At 54.0% G+C, this 17,379-nt stretch overlaps 1 protein-coding gene across 2 annotated transcripts in view; it reads left to right on the top strand.

Moving 5' to 3' along the window:
• The window catches only part of CACNA1B (calcium voltage-gated channel subunit alpha1 B), a 193,062-nt gene that overhangs the window by 166,055 nt on the left and 9,628 nt on the right, over positions 1 to 17,379 (top strand). For both annotated transcript variants that reach the window (XM_060153244.1, XM_060153245.1), the window contains exons 36-39: positions 1,085 to 1,229; positions 6,553 to 6,680; positions 12,289 to 12,385; positions 15,226 to 15,334. In XM_060153244.1, coding sequence (XP_060009227.1) covers positions 1,085 to 1,229; positions 6,553 to 6,680; positions 12,289 to 12,385; positions 15,226 to 15,334 — 479 coding nt within the window. The remainder of the gene's footprint in view (positions 1 to 1,084; positions 1,230 to 6,552; positions 6,681 to 12,288; positions 12,386 to 15,225; positions 15,335 to 17,379) is intronic.

Genomic DNA, 17,379 nt, shown 5'->3' with positions numbered 1-17,379 from the left:
ACTGCGCTGCCTGGACAGAGTTTTCGACTTGTTCTTTGCAGCAGATGAACAAGCATCCTTAGGCTTTTTACACTTTCCCCAAATAGTGTCGTTTCTCTGGACTTTAGCTATTACATTAACTTTATTTCTTTGTTTATTAATAGCCTGCCTTGTGCCACAAAATATATAAAGTGAGCCTTGGTTTTAAGCCTTTGATCTCAAAGATCTCTCTCTTCCTTCCTCATCTTGGTGTCACATGTGGGCACCCTCGTCATTCAGGCCTGGCACGGGCTGAACCAGCTGTTGTCCATAGGGAGTGGGCCCAGGGCTGACCACATAGGGGCACAGGGGGACCCAGGCCTCTGGCCCACCTGCAGGTCTGGTGCACATCTGGCCCCTGGTGCGGGCCTCACACACAGAAGCAAAGTCCACGCAGGAGGGGCCTCTGTGGTAGCCGCTCGGGGTGGGGGTATCCTTGATGTGTCCGAGAAGCAGTAGAAGCTGGGGTGGCTGCTGTGGGGTGAGGTCAGGGAAAGGGCAGGCTGTGGGTAGTCATGTGGATTTTACCTTTTGCAGGGAGTGAGGGGGTCACTGAGGGGTCATTGATCTTATCCCTGGGCTGCTGGTGGGGAGTGAGCATCCAGTTAAGAAGCTGCTGCAGCAGCCTGGTGGGGGGGGGTAGCACGTGTCTGGCTGGTTTGAAGGCCGATGAGCTGATGATCAGGACACAGTGAGAGAGGAGGCGAGGGTGACGCCCGCGTGTTTGGCCTGAGCAGAGGGAAGGGTGGAGTCCCTGTGTCCTGAATCCAGGAAGACTGGGCGGCGGCTGCCGGGGAGGAGATCGGAGCCCACAGAGGGGAGCTCGCCATGGTGCTGACTTCTGGTGCGGTGGATTCTTTCCCGTAGCTAGTGCTTTCCCAGTTATGATCAGCTTGAAAAGCTAATGCCAGAGGCTTCTTTTTAAGAAGCAACGTCTGATAACCAGACCTCACACATGTGCAGGATCCCTGTGGAGAGGAACCCAGCTCTCCTGAATTCCCAGGCTCCCTCCCAGGGCCGGTCCTGGGCCTTCCTTCCTGGGCCTCATGCTCTGCCCTTTTCTCAGGAGCGCCACTGGGGAGGCCTGGCACGAGATCATGCTGTCCTGCCTCGGCAGCCGGGCCTGCGACGCGCTCGCCAATGCCGCTGAGTGTGGGAGCGACTTCGCCTACTTCTACTTTGTCTCCTTCATCTTCCTCTGCTCCTTTCTGGTGAGTCCCGGACGCTGTGCCCATCCCGTCGCCTGTGTCTGCTGGTCTCAGACCGCCTTGGGCCCCCCTAGTCTCTTGCTGGTCCCTGATTTTGATCCATGTCACATGAAAGCTGATTCCACATCGATGGTCCTCGTTCCCCCAGAGATGAGGACCTCGTTAATCCTGAAAGGACCCACTGGGTAATGAGCTCCTGTGGGCCTGCCTTTACTTCTGTGGAAGGGGTTTTAAGTTTCCGTAGGGCAATTGTCCCTCAGTTCTCAGCTTCTAGAAGGACTTGCACCGTGGTGATAAGATACGAAGCAGCAGAATTCCAGGCAGCCTGCCTGTGACCCATGAGCTATGGAAACTCATGGGGTCAGGTTGGAGGTGTCAGCGGGCCAGGTCGCAGGGTGTGGATTTTATTACAAGTCAGCAGAAGGCTCTGGGACACTGTGAGCAGTGGCATCCTCTGCTTGACATCTTTAAACCTCACTCTGGCTTCTGGCTTCTGGTCAGGAGAGGCTGTAAGTGAGCAGGAGATAATTAGAGGTGACAGTTGGAGAGGGTGGGTGTGAAAGAAGTTGTGTGGACTTGGGCTGCATTGTAAAGGTAGAGCTGACACAATTGATTGAACACGAGCATGAGAGTAAAGGAGGGAAAAATGCTGCCTTCTGGGGTTTGCTGGGGTGATGGAGTGAGTGGTTCTTGCCCCGAGATGGAAAGGTTGGGGAGCCATGGGCGTGGGGATAAGGAGGGGGTGGTTAGAGACACGTGGGGGCCTCTGGGCTGGAGATGTGGATTCGTCGTCGTTAGTATTTGGTGTATCCATCAGGCTTGGTGATACCCTCTAGGTCCCTGTGTGGTCCAGAGACCCACGGCTTAAACATTCCCTGAGCACTGGTTAGAAATGCAGATTCCTGGGTCCCTTCCAAGACTTGCTGTATCAGGATCTCTGGGAGAGGGACCCAGGAATCAGTTTTAGTGAACTTCCTGGGTGATTCCTTGTGTGCTAAGTTCGAGGAGCACTGACCTATGGAGAAGAGGGCTGAAGACTCAGCCCTGGGGGCATTTAGGAGACAGAAGGGAGCATGGGATCCAGAAGTTGATTCGGAGCAGTGAGGCAGGAGAGGGCCAGGAGAGGGCAGTCCCCTAAAAACCAAGGGAAGAAGGTGTCCCTAGTGGGAGGGAATCATCAACCATGTGAAATATTGTTGGGAGGTAAAGTAAAATGATGACTGAGAATTGCTCATGGGGTGTGGAAAGGTAGAGACCATGGGTGCCCTTCACAGGAACAGTTTCTTTGGAGTGTTAGGATCAAAGCCTTACTGCAGCAGGTTCAAGAGATAATAAGAAGCAAAGAGCATAGCAAGAGTGGACAGCTGCTTTCCACAGTGGGCAGTGCTGAGCAGACACTTCAGATTTACAGTCATAACTTTCATGCAGGACCAGCCAGCACAGTTTGTGCTTTTCTCGGGCCATATTCTCTACTTGGCACCATGGGTAGCAAAGTGCATTATTCAAATTTGGGATTTACCAGACAAGTGTAAGGAGGGAGAAAACGATGTGTGTAAAAGCATCATCTTAGTGCTGGATGTGGGATCAGGCCTGGGGACAGGAGGGAGGGGAGGGGCAGGACCACTGGATCAGAGGTCCCCATGGGACACAAGTATTAGATGAAGTGAGCCAGAAGGATAGGAACTGTGGGCAGAGAGTGAGACATCTGTGGTTAAGACTTTGGAGGTGGTAATGGTAATGTTCATTGGTAGTCACTGGTAATGAGTTGTTTTGCAGTCATACGAGTAAGGGGCTGAGATGATGGCGGGAGGCTGGGGGGAGGTCAGGGATCAGAGAGGCCAGGCAATAGTTGACCCATCTCTGTGGATATTAACAGCAACAAGAATTAAGAGTAGATGTGGGGACAAATACAGCAAGTCAGGTGCACATTTCCCAGGAAGCAGGGGGAGGTTGGTAGACCAGAAACCTTAAACGGCAGGCTTTTTTCTTAAGAGGATGGAGGGGGACACCACTGTTTCACCTAGAGCAATGGGAAATGAAGAACGTTCGGGTAAGATGAAGATAAAAGAATTTCTATTGATGGTGAACTGAGAGTTTTGGAAGGTACAGTAGAAGGTTGGGGTAGTTGGGAAAGGTGTGCATTTGAGACCGATGAGCTTGCATATTGATAGAAAAATACAGAAAAATCTATGAAACTAGTCTTTCACTAGTTGCCAGGAACCAAGGAGAGGATTTGCATGTTGGGGTCATTCCCTGATACATCAGAAGACCCACTGTGGGCAGTGGGGAAGGAAAGCTTTCTGGAGAGTCACCCGTCTTGTAGGTAGGGGGGACAGTGGTCTCTATGACGTTCAAAGACATCTGGTGCTGCAAGAGCCAGCCAATCCATGGGCGCCAGGTTGAGCCCACTAGGTTGGCTTCACTGTGCTCTGGCTGCAGACATACGGTTCCATAGAAAGCCACATTCATGATGCCACACCATCCACAGGACCAACACTCCCTGGACATGTCAAGGGTGAGCCGAGGCATGACATTATTCTGTTGGTTCCATTCATCCAGCAACTCCACTTCTGAGTATATATCCAAAAGAAATGAAAACAGGATATTGAAGCAATATCCACACTCCCATATTCATTGCAGCCATTATTCACAGTAGCAAAGATAGGAAACAGCCTAAGTGTCCATCAACAGATGAATGAATACAGAGGATGTGACACACACGCACACGCACACACACAATTGAATAGTATTCAGCCATGAGAAGGAGATCCTGCAATTTGTGACGACATGGATGGACCTTGAGGGCATTATGCTAAATGAAATAAGCCAGATAGAGAAAGACAAATAGTGCATAGTATCACTTATGTGTGGAATCTTTTTATAAAGAAGTCAGAATCATAGAAACAGAGTAGAAAAGTTGTTGCCAGGGCCTGGGGATTGGGGAAATAAGGAGAGGTTGATAAAAGGGTACAAACTTTCAGCTATATAAACAAAGTCTGAGTATCTGATGTAAAACATGGTGAGTATAGTTTTTAAGACTGTATTATATAAGTGAAATTTGCTAAGAGAGTAGAACTTAAATGTTCTATCACTAAAAGATAAACATGTGAGGTGATAGATGTGTTAGTTAATAGATGGCGGGAACCCTTTCACAACGTATATGTATATCAAATCACCACAATGTACACCTTAAGAATCTTACAATTTTGTTAATTCCACCTTAATAAAGCCTGGGGGTGGGGGACAATGTGGTGCTGGCATAAGGATAAATATAGAGAGCAATGGAATAGGATTGAGAGTCTGGAAGTAAACCCAAACATCTATGGCCAATTGATTTTTGACAAGGATGCCAAGACCATTCAATATGGAAAGAACAGTTTCTCTAACAAATGGGGAGGAGCTAACTGGTTATCCACATGCAAAAAAATGAAGTTGGACCCTTACCTCACTCCATGTAAAAATATTAGCTCAAAATTGATCAGAGACCTAAGTGTGAGAACTAAAACTGTAAAACTTTTAGAAGAAAACATAGGGAACCAATCTTCATGACCTCAGATTTGGCAAAGAATTCTTAGATTTGACATCATAATCACAAGCAAGAAAAGAAAAAAAATAGATAAATTGAACTATCAAAATGCAATACTTTTGTGCATTAAAGGATATTATAAAAATATGAAAATACAATAGAAGGAATGGGAGAAAATATTTTATAAGGGGTTAATATGCAAAATATATAAAGAACTCCTACAACTCAACAACAAAAAGAGAAACAACCATATAAAAAGGGACAAAGAATCAGAATAGTCATTTTTCCAAAGAAGATATTCAACTGGCCAGCCAACAAGCACATAAAGACATTCAACATCCTTGATCATTAAGGAAATGCAAATAAAAACCACAATGAGATACCATTTTGCACTCACGAGGATGGCTAGAATAATTTTTTTTTTTTTTTAAACAGAAGATACCAGGTGTTGGTGAGGACATGGAGAAATAGGGACTTTTGTGCATTGCTGATGGAAATGTAAAAAACAGTAGCTTCTGTGGAAAACAGTTTGGAAGTTCCTCAAAAACTTAATCATAATATTACCATATGACCCAGAAATCCCATTCCTAGGTATGTACACGAGAGAAATGAAATTTTATGTCTACACAGAAATTTGTCCATGAATATTTATAGCAGCATTAACCATTAACAGCCAAAGGTGGAAACAACCCAAATGTCCATCAGTGGATGAATGGATAAACAAATTGTAGTACATACCTACAAAGGAATATTATTCAGCCATAAACAGGAAGGAACTTCTGCCAAATGCTGCAACATGGATGAACTTTGAAAACATCACACTAAGTGAAAGAAGCCAGACACAAAAGGTCATACATTGTATGGAGTTTTTTTTTTTTTGCGGTATGCGGGCCTCTCACCACTGTGGCCTCTCCCACCACGGAGCACAGGCTCCGGACACGCAGGCCCAGCAGCCATGGCTCATGGGCCCAACCGCTCCGTGGCATGTGGGATCCTCCCGGACCGGGGCACGAACCTGCGTCCCCTGCATTGGCAGGCGGACTCTCAACCACTGTGCCACCAGGGAAGCCCTGTATGGAATTTTTTATTCGAAATATCCAAAATAGACAAATCTACGGGTACAGAAAGGAGATTGGTGGTTTCTAGGGAATGGGAGGACGGAGGAATAGGGAGTGATTACTTAGGGGTGCAAGGTATTCTTTAGGAGTGATGAAAAAATTTTGAAACTAGGGAAGTGGTGGTTGCACAGTACTGTGCGTACACTAAATGCCACTGAATTGTAGACATAACTGTATGTTAAGTGAATTTCAACTCAGTTAAAAAAAAAAAAAACAAAACAAAATACCTGAGCTGTAGTTCTCTAGAGCCCAAACTATTAAGTCCAAAGTTGCTACTTTCCTTGAAGGTTTACCTGAGAAGGGGAGAGGGTGGGGACCACACAGTGGAGAAGATTAACCTAGACGGCAGGACAGATCATGGACAGGAGAAGCTGGGCCTGAATGAGGACGGGGTGGGAGAAGTAGAGAACAGAAGCCTTCAGAGGACAAATACTGGGTTGGGGTTAGCCTGTGGGACCTAGAACCCGGGGAAGGATGCTGCTGGTGGTGGTGGCAGTGTAAAGGGGGCCTGGGAAGCCCTCTGCAAGGCTGGGGAGGGAGCAGGTTGGGCAGGCTCTGCCTGAGTCAGTGACGTCTGCTGCCCTGTCCGCCTCACACGGAGACTTTGGCTGCAGGTGGAGAGGTGGGGGAGGGGGCAGGCTGAGGTCTCTGGATGTCACCTCTTTTCCTTCCTGTCCTGCAGATGTTGAACCTCTTTGTGGCGGTGATCATGGACAATTTTGAGTACCTTACGCGGGACTCTTCCATCCTAGGGCCTCACCACCTGGACGAGTTCATCCGGGTCTGGGCTGAGTACGACCCGGCTGCGTGGTGAGTGAGCCCCCATGCTGTGTGGTCCTCAGGGGTGGTCCCTGCCACCCACGGATCTCAGCACAGGGCTGCGTGGTGAGTGAGCCCCATGCTGCGTGGTCCTCAGGGGTGGTCCCTGCCACCCACGGATCTCAGCACAGGGCTGGTGGCTGCAGACATGTTTCAAGTGAGTGTTCCCCCTGTGGATTTTGGCTGGGGTAAGTTAGGGTCCATCCTGCTCCCCGTGGGGTACTGCTGAGCCCGCCTCCCAGGGGGTGCGCTCATTCCCACTCTCGGTGTTCTTGTATACAGCTCCCTGGGCTGAGAAATCCTCTTCTCAGACCCTCCGTCCAGCCCTTCGGAGGTTACCTGGGGGTCATGGAAGGTTTTCAGGGGGTTGTGAGACTCAGGGTTCCTATTGACGGGAGCTCACCGTCTTCTCACATCTGGGGTCGTGGAGAGCGTGTGGAAACAGAGAAGGACCTTCTCTCAGGGCCTCACCGTTCTTGTGAAGCTCTGAGACCTCTGTGGGCAGAAATAATGTGGGGCCTCAGGACATTCTCCTCTGTGGACTCGGGGCTCTCCCTCCCTGCCATCTCCTTGACGTCAGGAGCCAAGTGCACCTCTGTGTCACCAGCCCAGGCCGCGAATAGAGGGTTCTCAGTAAAGTTTTATTGAAATCAGATGAGCTGCCAGGAAGGGTCTAGTGTGATTGAGGCCCTTTGGTCTTGGTAAAAAAGGGTTACTGCGCTGCGGTTGCGTAAGTGAGGGGCGATTCGCTTCCAGACGGAGCAGGGGTGTCCTGAAGGGAGTGGCTTGGGGTCAGGAGGCAGTGGAGGCTGTTTCATGGGAGATGCTTGCACACCTGTGACATTTCGTCCTGGGGGTCAGCACGGCAGCACGGATCCACCATCTGCCGATTTGTCTGTTCCTTCATCGCTCACTCATTCCCTTGCTCATTCATTCATTCACCCTCTCGATCCATGGCTTGAGGAGTTACTAAGGGTGTACTCTCTGCAGCAAAACACAGGACGCAGAGGGCCCGAGAGATCTGGCCGTCGGTAAGACTCAGGCCTGCTCAGCGCCTCACTCACGGTGAGCCCGGGAGTGAACTGTGCCCCAGGGCGGGGGCTCCAGGGGGACGAGAAGACCCTGGAACTGGGGTGCCGCCGCTTCCCGCCTCCTCTCTCTCAGGCTCCCTGGCCTGCCCGCGTCCCTGTGGCGCAGCTCTGTGTTTGGTCACCCTTTGTGTGGCAGAGGCCTTTAGGAGAGGGTCAGCGTCCTCATGGGAGGATCCTGCTACCCACAGAGCACCTGGGACTCTGAATCCACGTTCAGCAAGGGGAATACTCTGGAGCTTTCCAGGCCCCAAAATCCTGGGAGCTTGGCTGGGCTCCCGCACCCACTTCTTATGCAGTCTCCCTGGAGCCCCCATCCCATCACAGTGAAGATCCAGAAGGCGTTATGTGAGGCCCTTTCCGGTCTGGGCAGCACCAGGGCCCTGGGGCTCTTCCAGGCCCAGAGCATCTCTTGAGTGTGTTCCAGTGTAGTGAAAAATTGACAGTTTTCACACAGTGTAGAACAAGCCTGGCTGTTATTTATGGTTTGTGTTGTGTGTGATTTTTCATGGTCTTGGAGAGTCCCATCATTTTTCTGATGCATCAGCACATTTGCCCACAGCACATGCTTGAGTCCACAGGCTCAGGGGTATTCCTGGGTTCTCTGGTCAGGAAGGCCCAGTCAGACCGGAGGGGAGACTGACCACACCCAAGGCCTGGTCCTTGTCAGGCAGAGGGCGGGAGAGGGTCCAGTGAGGCAGGATTGAGGCTCATTCCAGGAGGGCCATCCTGACTGTGGTCTGAAGAGATGCTGCTGCTTCTGGGCATATGTTTTTCTAGAGGAGAAAAACACAGATGTTGTATAGAGCATGACTTGGACTAACAGGCAAAGGCAAGTCAGTGCAGGCCTGCGAGAGGGGGATCATGTCTCCCAGATCTTTATGGACTGTAGACCCAGCACCTCCCCAATCAGCCCCAGGTGGAGCAGAATTAAGACATACAAGAAGTGGACTTGGGTCAGACGGCAGCTTTGTGATTGTGCACAGAGACGGCTGACTGTTTCCCAAATCCAGGGCTCTAGAACTGGGGCCTCTGGAAGGCATAGGCATTCAGGAATATGGTGAAGTGCTTATGGAAGAGTAGATAGCAAAATGTAAGCCTCAGCCCAGAGCAAGATACCAGCAGGATAACACAAGACCCCCAGTCCGGAAGTAGCACAGGCATGACCTGCAACTGACACTCAGACGTGCTTCTCCCACGAGCGGCTGGGGCAGCGGAAGGCTCGGCTGAGGCAGCTGAGCAGGCTGGGTCTGTACCCCACGACTGGCAGGGCAGAGCGTGCTTGAGCCTTCAACTAGCCTCGGTGACAGATGCAGGGCCGTGACCATCTTTATTTCCAGGGACCCTCTGCCGTCTCCTCATTCTTGGGGAGGCTGAAACAAAAACAAACTTTATGAAAGTTCCTGAGCTTTTGTGTGTATGTGTGTGTATTACGTGAGTGTGCACAAGCATGTGCATGTGTGTGCTGTCTGTGCACAGGTCTGTGTACACCCGAGTGCATGTGAGTGTGTTTACGTGCAGGCAGGCACACATGTGTGTATGCACGTGTTTTTGCATGTGCAGCAGCCCGTGTGATTGCGTGCATGTGACTGCAGTGCATCTTTGCGTGTGTGTGTGTACGTGTGTGTGAATGCAGGTGTGCTTGGGCGTGTACGTGCACATGTGTGTGTGCACATGCATGCTGTGGGGGGATGAGGAAGGCGTGGAGTTGTTGCTTTCCGGCGCTGCCTTCCCCCACCCTCCGTTTTGCTGTTGCCTCAGTGCTTCGTGGTGAAGTGTGGAGACTCAGCAGGAGGGTCACTACCTGCTACCGTGAGCAATCTGTCTGCTCACCCTCATGGTCACCCATCTGTCCAGTAAATGTCTCTGAGCCTGTGCCATGTGCTGGGGCCTGGGGCCCACGGGGGAGCAGGTGTGTGCTCTCAGCTCTGCTCGGCCCAGCCGGGCGTGGGGCAGAGGAGCTGCAGGCCAGGCGTGTCTGCGGAGGGAGAGCTTACCTCTGGCTGGTGGGTCAGCGGAGGTGGCAGCTGAGCTGAACTGAAGGAGCGGGGTGGACGGAGCTTGCTCTAGAGGAGGGTGGGGGCGGGGGCACGGGAAGGGGCTGGGTGCCTGGCTCGCGGGGAGGGCGCATCGCAGAGGGGCTGCAAGGTGGCCAAACAGCTAGCTTTGACTTCGTTTTATAGACAGAGAGAACAGCTTTGGAACCAGCGTGACAGGATCAGGCCCCCACTTTTCCTCTGGTGGCGGCTGAGGGGTTTGATGGCAGAAGAGAGAAGATGGGCCAAGGAACAGGGGTGACGGTAGGGGCTGTGCCTCCGCCAGGCTTCCAGCCTCTTTGTGCTGGTCCCTTGGGTCCACAAGGTTAGCAAGCACCTTGCGTGAGGCCGGAATGGGGCTTCCTCTCCACTCCCTCTTTCCCAGAAGTGAGCGCAACACAGTTTGGAGTTGGTGAGACTGAGGGGGCCATCTTGCAGGAAAGGCAAGCGTCAGCGTGGGCTGGGGTGCCCACCCGGGGACAAGAGGGGCCCTTAGCCAGACCTGCAGACCCCAGGGAAGGACACGGTGTGCTCAGAGAGGCAGGGATAGTCAGGAGAGCCACGTGTGCAGAGAAGGCCCTGGGGGCTCAGGCACTCAGGGAGTGAGGGGAGGGGCGGCCAGACAGCCGTGAACGAGGCCCAGGGGTGCTGTGTGCAGGTGGACACACAGGGCCCGAGGCTGTTCTGTAAGGAACGTCTCCCGGCTGCAGTGGGCTCTGGAAACTGTCTGCGGGCCGCCGCGCCTCCTGGGGCTCTCTGGCCCAGGCCCCAGCCGGGAGCCGCCTGTCCAGCCTGCCCCGGCTCCACCTCCAGACTGCGCAAGGCTGGGCGGGCGGGACGGGCTCCTCGTGCCTCCGTTGCCATGACCTGTGACGTTTCCTTTCCAGTTGCCGGATTCATTATAAGGATATGTACAGTTTGTTGCGTTGTCTTGCGCCGCCCGTTGGCTTAGGGAGGAACTGTCCTCGTAGGTTGGCCAGCCAGGTGTGCTACTCCAACTGACATACCCTTCCCTGCCCGAAATGCAAACACAGCACACACTCCCTGCCTGGTTTGGGAATGATGACACCTCACCTCTCGCCCCTCCTGCCCTGTCCTGCCTGCACTCCAACCTCCTGGACACTTCGGTTCCCCATCTGACTCCCGACCCCTCCAGCTGGCTGGGGACAGGCAGCCTCACGAGACGGTGCGCACAGAGCTTTCTGACCGGGCCGTGAGGATGGGGACCGGGTCCCACCTGTGCCAGGGAAGCAGGCGTCTCACCCAGATTTGCCTCCGGGCTCTTGAAGGTGGACTGAAGGTCAGACAGTCCAGAGGCCAAGGGCCCCCGAGGAGGGGGTGTGGGCGCAGGTAGACCAGGAGCAGCTGCCCCTCTGCCAGGAGAGGCCAACAGCCCAGGGCTTTCTGCTTGCTGGGGGGAGGAGAGGGCGGAGGCCGTGGGGCCCAAAGACAGGTCCTGCTTCACCTCTGGATGGGGCCACTCAGCTGAGCCCAGGAGCCCTGGGAGGAGGGCCAGACCCTGGGGTGGATCCACCTGCCAGGAGAAGGCTGTCCGCCTTCTCTCTTCGGTGGCCTGAACCCGCCTGTGTCTCTGGGAGCCCAAGCAGGTCCCGTAGGCAGCCATCCCAGGGGTGGAGGTGAGGCTTCAGGACTGGTGGCCCGTCTGCCTCGGAGGAGACACAGTCAACAACCCCTGGACACCTCCCTGAGTCTGGAGCCTTATCCCTTATGTTGGTCCCAGCCCTTCCTGGCGTGCTGTCAGGAGGGTACAAGAGTGGCACCAAGCCACATCTCACCCCAGCTGCCCCCCCGCCCCCTCTGCAGTCTCCCATTTCCCACCCAGCCGTGACCCAGCAGCAGCCCTGCCCCGGGCCGGCCTCGGGTGTCTCTGGGCCTGGAGCTGGCCTTGGCCCCGTGGACTTCGTCTCTAGAGCCTCGGGGCTCCCTGCAGAACAGCGTGGCTCTCGCTCTCGTTTTCTGGCCTGCTTTAGACTTTTCTCCACTTCTTAAGCCTCTCGGCTAGCTTGGAAGCAAATGGAGCGTGAATTGGCTCATCAGGCAAGCTGATGTCTCTGCTGTGGATCTCCAGCCGGCCTTGCTGGTCACTTAACTCTGCCAGCTGCCCTGGCATGGTGAAACAGCTCTTTTCCAATTTGGCATTACCCGTGGCTTCTGAAAGTGTAAAATCAGAGTTGACAACCCAAAGCCGCCCCGATGCAGCCTGTCATTCCCTCCATGTTCATTAGCTCAGATGCCCCCCTGCCCGCTCCCTGCGTGGGACCAGAGTGCGGAGGTGAGGCTGGGGCAAGGAGGGGATCGAGCCCAGCAGAGAAATCCCTCATTTGACCTGTTTTGTCATTTAATCCGACGCTGGTTAACTGGCTCTGTTTTCTTGTCTGCTTCCTCCCCCTTCCCTCCTGCTGCGCCCCTCCCGTGGACCCCACTCTGCCTCTGTCCTGTGGGCCGGGCCTCCAGTGGGCGCATCAGTTACAATGATATGTTTGAGATGCTGAAACACATGTCCCCGCCCCTGGGGCTGGGGAAGAAATGCCCTGCTCGAGTTGCATACAAGGTAGACCCCTCGCCCACACCCCGCAGGCTGTCTGTGCTGCGGCCGGGCTCCCGTGTCTCTTCTGGGGCTTGTCCATCTGTTTGTCTGCTGCTGTGCTGTCTCACTGTTTCTTTCTCTTCTCTGCCCCGAACATCTCTGCTTCCTTCCCAAACAGAGGGAAGCAGACACCACGAGGTGTCCCTGCACTGGCCCCTTGTCCCCCAGGGCTGCCCCTCTGAGAGCCCCCGGGGAGGCTCGGGAACATGGAGCTGGAGCCCACCAGCTGCCTCTTCTCCTTCCCTTCTCTTCCCTAGAAAGGAGGGGACAGGCCAGCTTTTTTGACAGAGCCTGTTTTTGTTCCGAGCTCAGGACCACACTCTGCTCCTCTGTCCCCTAAGCCCCTGATGTGGGTGGAGTTGTCTAGCCCTGAGGGTCCGACCCTGGGGGAGCAGCGGCCTGCAAGGTCTCTGCAGGGTGCACCTGAGGAGCCCGCCCCCAGCCCCGCATGTGCAGAACTTCCCGGGCTGGGGAGGGAGCGTTGTCTCTAGGGCTTCATGGGTTCACGGAGCCTTAAGAAGGAAGGGTGCTGGAGAGAGGCATCCTGCCTTCATTCCTGGCGCTCCAGAGGGCCCTGTGGGGTGAGAACAGCCTCTGGGGCCTGGGCGGTCCCCTGTCCCTCCCACCCTGCTGCTGAGGGCCCAGCGGCTGAGCTGCAAGGAGGGGGGTAAACTGAGGACACCGCCAGGCCTCCCTCCCGGGTGGGCGAGCAGGCCACATGGCCCCATCCCCAAGCCTGCTCCCACCTGCCCCTGCATCCTCCGTCACCCGCTTGGTGAGTAAGCACCTCCCATCCCTCCAGCGCTCCGCCCTCTCAAGAGCCTCAGTGCTCCCAAGACTCAGCCAGCAAGTGTCTGGGGCCTGACTGCTGTCTCCCTCTCTGAGCAGGCTTCCCACCAGAGCTTTCATCTTTCTGATCCTGTCCACGCTGTCTGTCTCTGTGCTCGATGCTCGGCTTGCACCTCTCCCCTGGCTCAGCACAGCCTCTGGGAGCTAAGTGGCTCCTCCAGGCCATATGCAGACGCCTCTAGTGTCTTCCCTGGTCCTCCCCTGCCCGGCATGTGAGTCGAGCCTGCCTGGAGGCCGTGCATGAAAGGCTGTAGCTTTGTCCCCAAGAAGGAGAGCTGTGTCCACACTGACACCTGGGGCCAGGGTGGGCAGCCAGGGCCGTGACGGGGTAGCCTTTGGAGTTCCTCCCCGGGTGTGCTGGCCAACTCCAGGTTCTGGCAGTGAAGAGACCAGGTGAGGCCTCGTGGTGGGTGGGGTGGATGGGCTTGGTGAGCTGGGGAGGGTCAGGAGATGCACAGAGCGCCATGTCCAAGAGGGTCTAGGCCCAGGCAGAGGCTCCTGTCTGTTTGCCCTGGTCTCGCCCGTTTGCTGCTCCCTGAGATTCCTGGCTCTCCCGGGCCTGGGCAGGCAGAAGGGGCTCTGGTAAAGGTGCCCCGGACGGAGCTCTCCTCTCTTGGAAAACACCTGCTTGCCCCTCCTTCCCGCTGGCCCCTGACTCCCTGACTCTCCCCTGGCGTGGAACCCCTCTGCCTCTCCCACTGCCATCGGTGCTGGTCTCCAGGGACACCGTGCTCTGGGAAGCCGTGTGTGTCACACAGGTGACCAGCAAGGTCCTAGGACCATGATTGGAGGTGCCAAGTGGGGCTTTGCCAGCATTAGGGGAAGGAGTCTGGGCTCGTGTCTCTAGCCACCTGCCCTCCATCAGGCTGAAGACTGGATTTGGTGCCAGGATGCTGGGGGCAGGCCTGGGGGCAGAGTGGCCCTAACCAGAGAAGGGACAGAGAGGCTGCCCTGTCACAGGGTTCAGGCTTGGCAGAGGGCAGGCAGACCCCAGGGAGGGGCCCTGTGCCCCCACCTCTATCTCCCATCCTGGATGGGAGAGGACAGGGGGCTCACGGTGCCCTGAGGGCTCTACTTGGCAGGCGAGGTGGCCCCCCAATGCTCAGGACGTTCCAGACACACCTGAGACCCTTTTCCTCCTGGAGATCGCCTAAGTTCTCAGAGCCTCAGGGACACACCTGTCTCCAGCTGTTCTGTCCTGGAAAATGGAAGAGAGGAAAGGGGGCTGTTCACCTGATGGGGAAACAGGGAGCAAGCTTGCAGGGCTCCCAGTCTGGTCCGAGCACTTGTGTTCCTGTGGGATGGCCCTGGGTCCCCAGGCAGCTGGCTGAGCCTGAGGCCCTGTTCAGTCACATCTGTTTGGGTCCTTCCCCCTGGAAGGAGCTGCTCTCTAAGGCTTCCCTTGCTGCCTTGGGCTGGCGGCATCAAGCATCTCTTCCTGGCCCCGTAGCTGGGTGGTGAGAGGCAGAGGCTTCCCGGGGCTGCGGGTCTCCTCACTGGGAGCTGACCTCTGAGCCTGTGGTCTTGGCTGCCCCACCCGTCGTCCAGTGCTCCTGTCTGGGCTGCCTCAGGGGTCCTGCAGCTGGCCCACACCCCTCTTCAGCCTAGGCCACACACTTGTTCTGTCATGGGCAGTGGGCAAGGGCCCCTCTGGCTGAGACATGCCTGTTCTTTCAGAGGGATCCAGACTTAGGGCCTGGCCCCGTTGTACAAGATGTACCTGGACTTCTACTTTTGTGCAGCCAAGGGAACCCTCAGCTCAGATGAGGGTGGGGGTCCAGGGGTAGTGTAAATGCTGGCAAAACTCCCATGCATCCAACCTCTCTTGGTCCTGGGCACCTGCAGGGACCACCTCTGGGAGGCCAAGCCCAGCCTCCAGGGCCCTCGAGCACTGTGTAGCCCTGTGGCGGGGGCACCCTGGGAGGCCTGGCCCTGACCTGCCCCCTTGTCCCCAGCGCCTCGTTCGTATGAACATGCCCATCTCCAACGAGGACATGACCGTCCACTTCACGTCCACGCTGATGGCCCTCATCCGGACCGCACTGGAGATCAAGCTGGCTCCAGGTGAGCAAGCCAGCCTTGAGGGAGGCACAAAGCCAGGGCTGCGCGAGCGCCCCTGGGAGCCGCCCCAGGCAGCTGTGCAGGGGCGGGAGGAGGGGCCTGTCTGGACTGGATGGAGGACGACTGCCCCTGGTACCTCTGTCAGACCGATCTTGTCCCCCGAAACCATCCTGCACGTTAGTGCTGCAGTGATCCCATTTTCACGTGAGGAAGCTGAGGTGGAGTGAAATGGAATGACTCCAGATTTCCCAGAGTTCTGCAGTGTTGGAGCCAGCGTCACATGAGCCAGTACCCCTCATGGGGTGAATAGTCTGCCCCTTCCCCATAGTGAGCCCAATTCCCCCATCAGGCCCTCTCCGGAGTTACTGGTAGAACGACACAGCCTGAGCCACACCAAGGAGGAAATGAACCTCCCCTCCCCACCGCATGTGATGACAGCTTCCCCTTCGCAGAGAACATGAGTCACCAGAGGGGCCCTCCCCCCGCATGGCCTTCCTCCCTGCATCCGTGCCCTTGAGCTCCGCCCTCTCTCGTGTAGCAGATGAGCAGAGGCCAGTCCTCCCGCTCGCACACTCTGCCCTGTTTCCATCATCTACCCAAGGATGTCATGACAGAAATTCTGTATTCTATTTCTTGCCCGGTCAACTTTCTCTCTCTGCTGGATTATTTCTATCAATATGTAAATGTGCTGTTATTTTTCCTATTTTTAAAGTTTTTCTCTTCCCCTTCCATCGACTTCTCTCTTTTTCTTCTCTCCTTCTTAGCCACAGGAGACACAGGTCTGCATTGTCTCTGATTTCTCCTTTCCTAGTCTGCAGTCCATCTTTCAGTGCAAAGCTTTGTTGGAACTGCTCTTGTCAAGCTCCGCAGGGACCTCCCCTTCTCAGCCCTTGCCTTACGGACCTGTCCACAGCCTTTCCGCAGTTGTGACTCCCTTCTGTGTGAAACCCCTTTGTGTCTCTTTTTTCTGGCTTCTCCCAACCTCTGAAGGTCACTGTGTGCCTCAGGCATACATTCTCACCTTTTCCCATGGCTTCCAACGTTGTGAATTCCAATTTTGTATTTTTAGTCCGGGTCTGCTCCTACACCCCAGGCTTATATACCCGACAAATTATTCACCGTCTGTACTTGGAGGCCCAGTGAGCATCCAGAGTTCACGTGCTGACCCTCGAGTTCCGGATACTCCCCAGATTCCTCCCTGTCTCCATCAGTGGAAACTGCTGTTAGAGTTGCTCAAGCCAAGACTTTTGCAGTCGTTTTTATGTCCTACTTTCTTTTCTTACCCTACTTCTGATCCATATCTGAACCCGTATAGTATCTTCTGACTCCACCTTCAAAATACACTCAGAATATGATCACTTGTCCAACCTTTCCTACTGCCACCTCCTGGTCCAAGTCACTCTTGTTCTTCTTGACTGGGTTGTTGCAGTAACCTTCTAACTGGTCTGCTTCTGCCCTTGCCTCTTTCAGTCTACCTTCAACACAACAGCCAGAATGATCATGTTAAAAATCAAACCAGTAAAATTATCAAACCTCTAGCTAGCCTGATCACGAAAAATAGATAAAAATAACCAATATAAGGAACGAAAGAGGGAATATCACTGTAGATCCTGATGACATTAAATGGATAACAGGGAAATTTTGTAAACAACTTTATGTCAATAACTTCAGTAACTTAAATGGAAAAATTCCTTGACACAAACTATGAGGCTCATTCAAAAATAGATAACCTGGAAAAATAAAAGGAAATAGGTAACCTTAGTAATGCTGTATATATTAAATAAATTAAATTCATAGTTAAAAATCTTCCAACAAAGAAAATCATGGGCCCAATTTGTTTCATTGATGAAGTCAACCAGACGTTTAAGGAGGAAATAATTCTATACAAAGTCCTCTAGACAGTAGAAAAAGAGAAGGTATTTCCCAATTTATTTTACGAGGCCAGCATTACTCTGATACCAAAACTGACAGAGACATTACAAGCAAGAAAATTACAGACCAACATTCCTCATGAATATGAACAATAAAATTTTCAACACAACTTTAGC

This window comes from Lagenorhynchus albirostris, chromosome 7 (assembly GCF_949774975.1).
Source record: "Lagenorhynchus albirostris chromosome 7, mLagAlb1.1, whole genome shotgun sequence".
Lineage (NCBI taxonomy): Eukaryota > Metazoa > Chordata > Mammalia > Artiodactyla > Delphinidae > Lagenorhynchus > Lagenorhynchus albirostris.
This window is presented reverse-complemented; position numbering and strand designations above follow the sequence as displayed.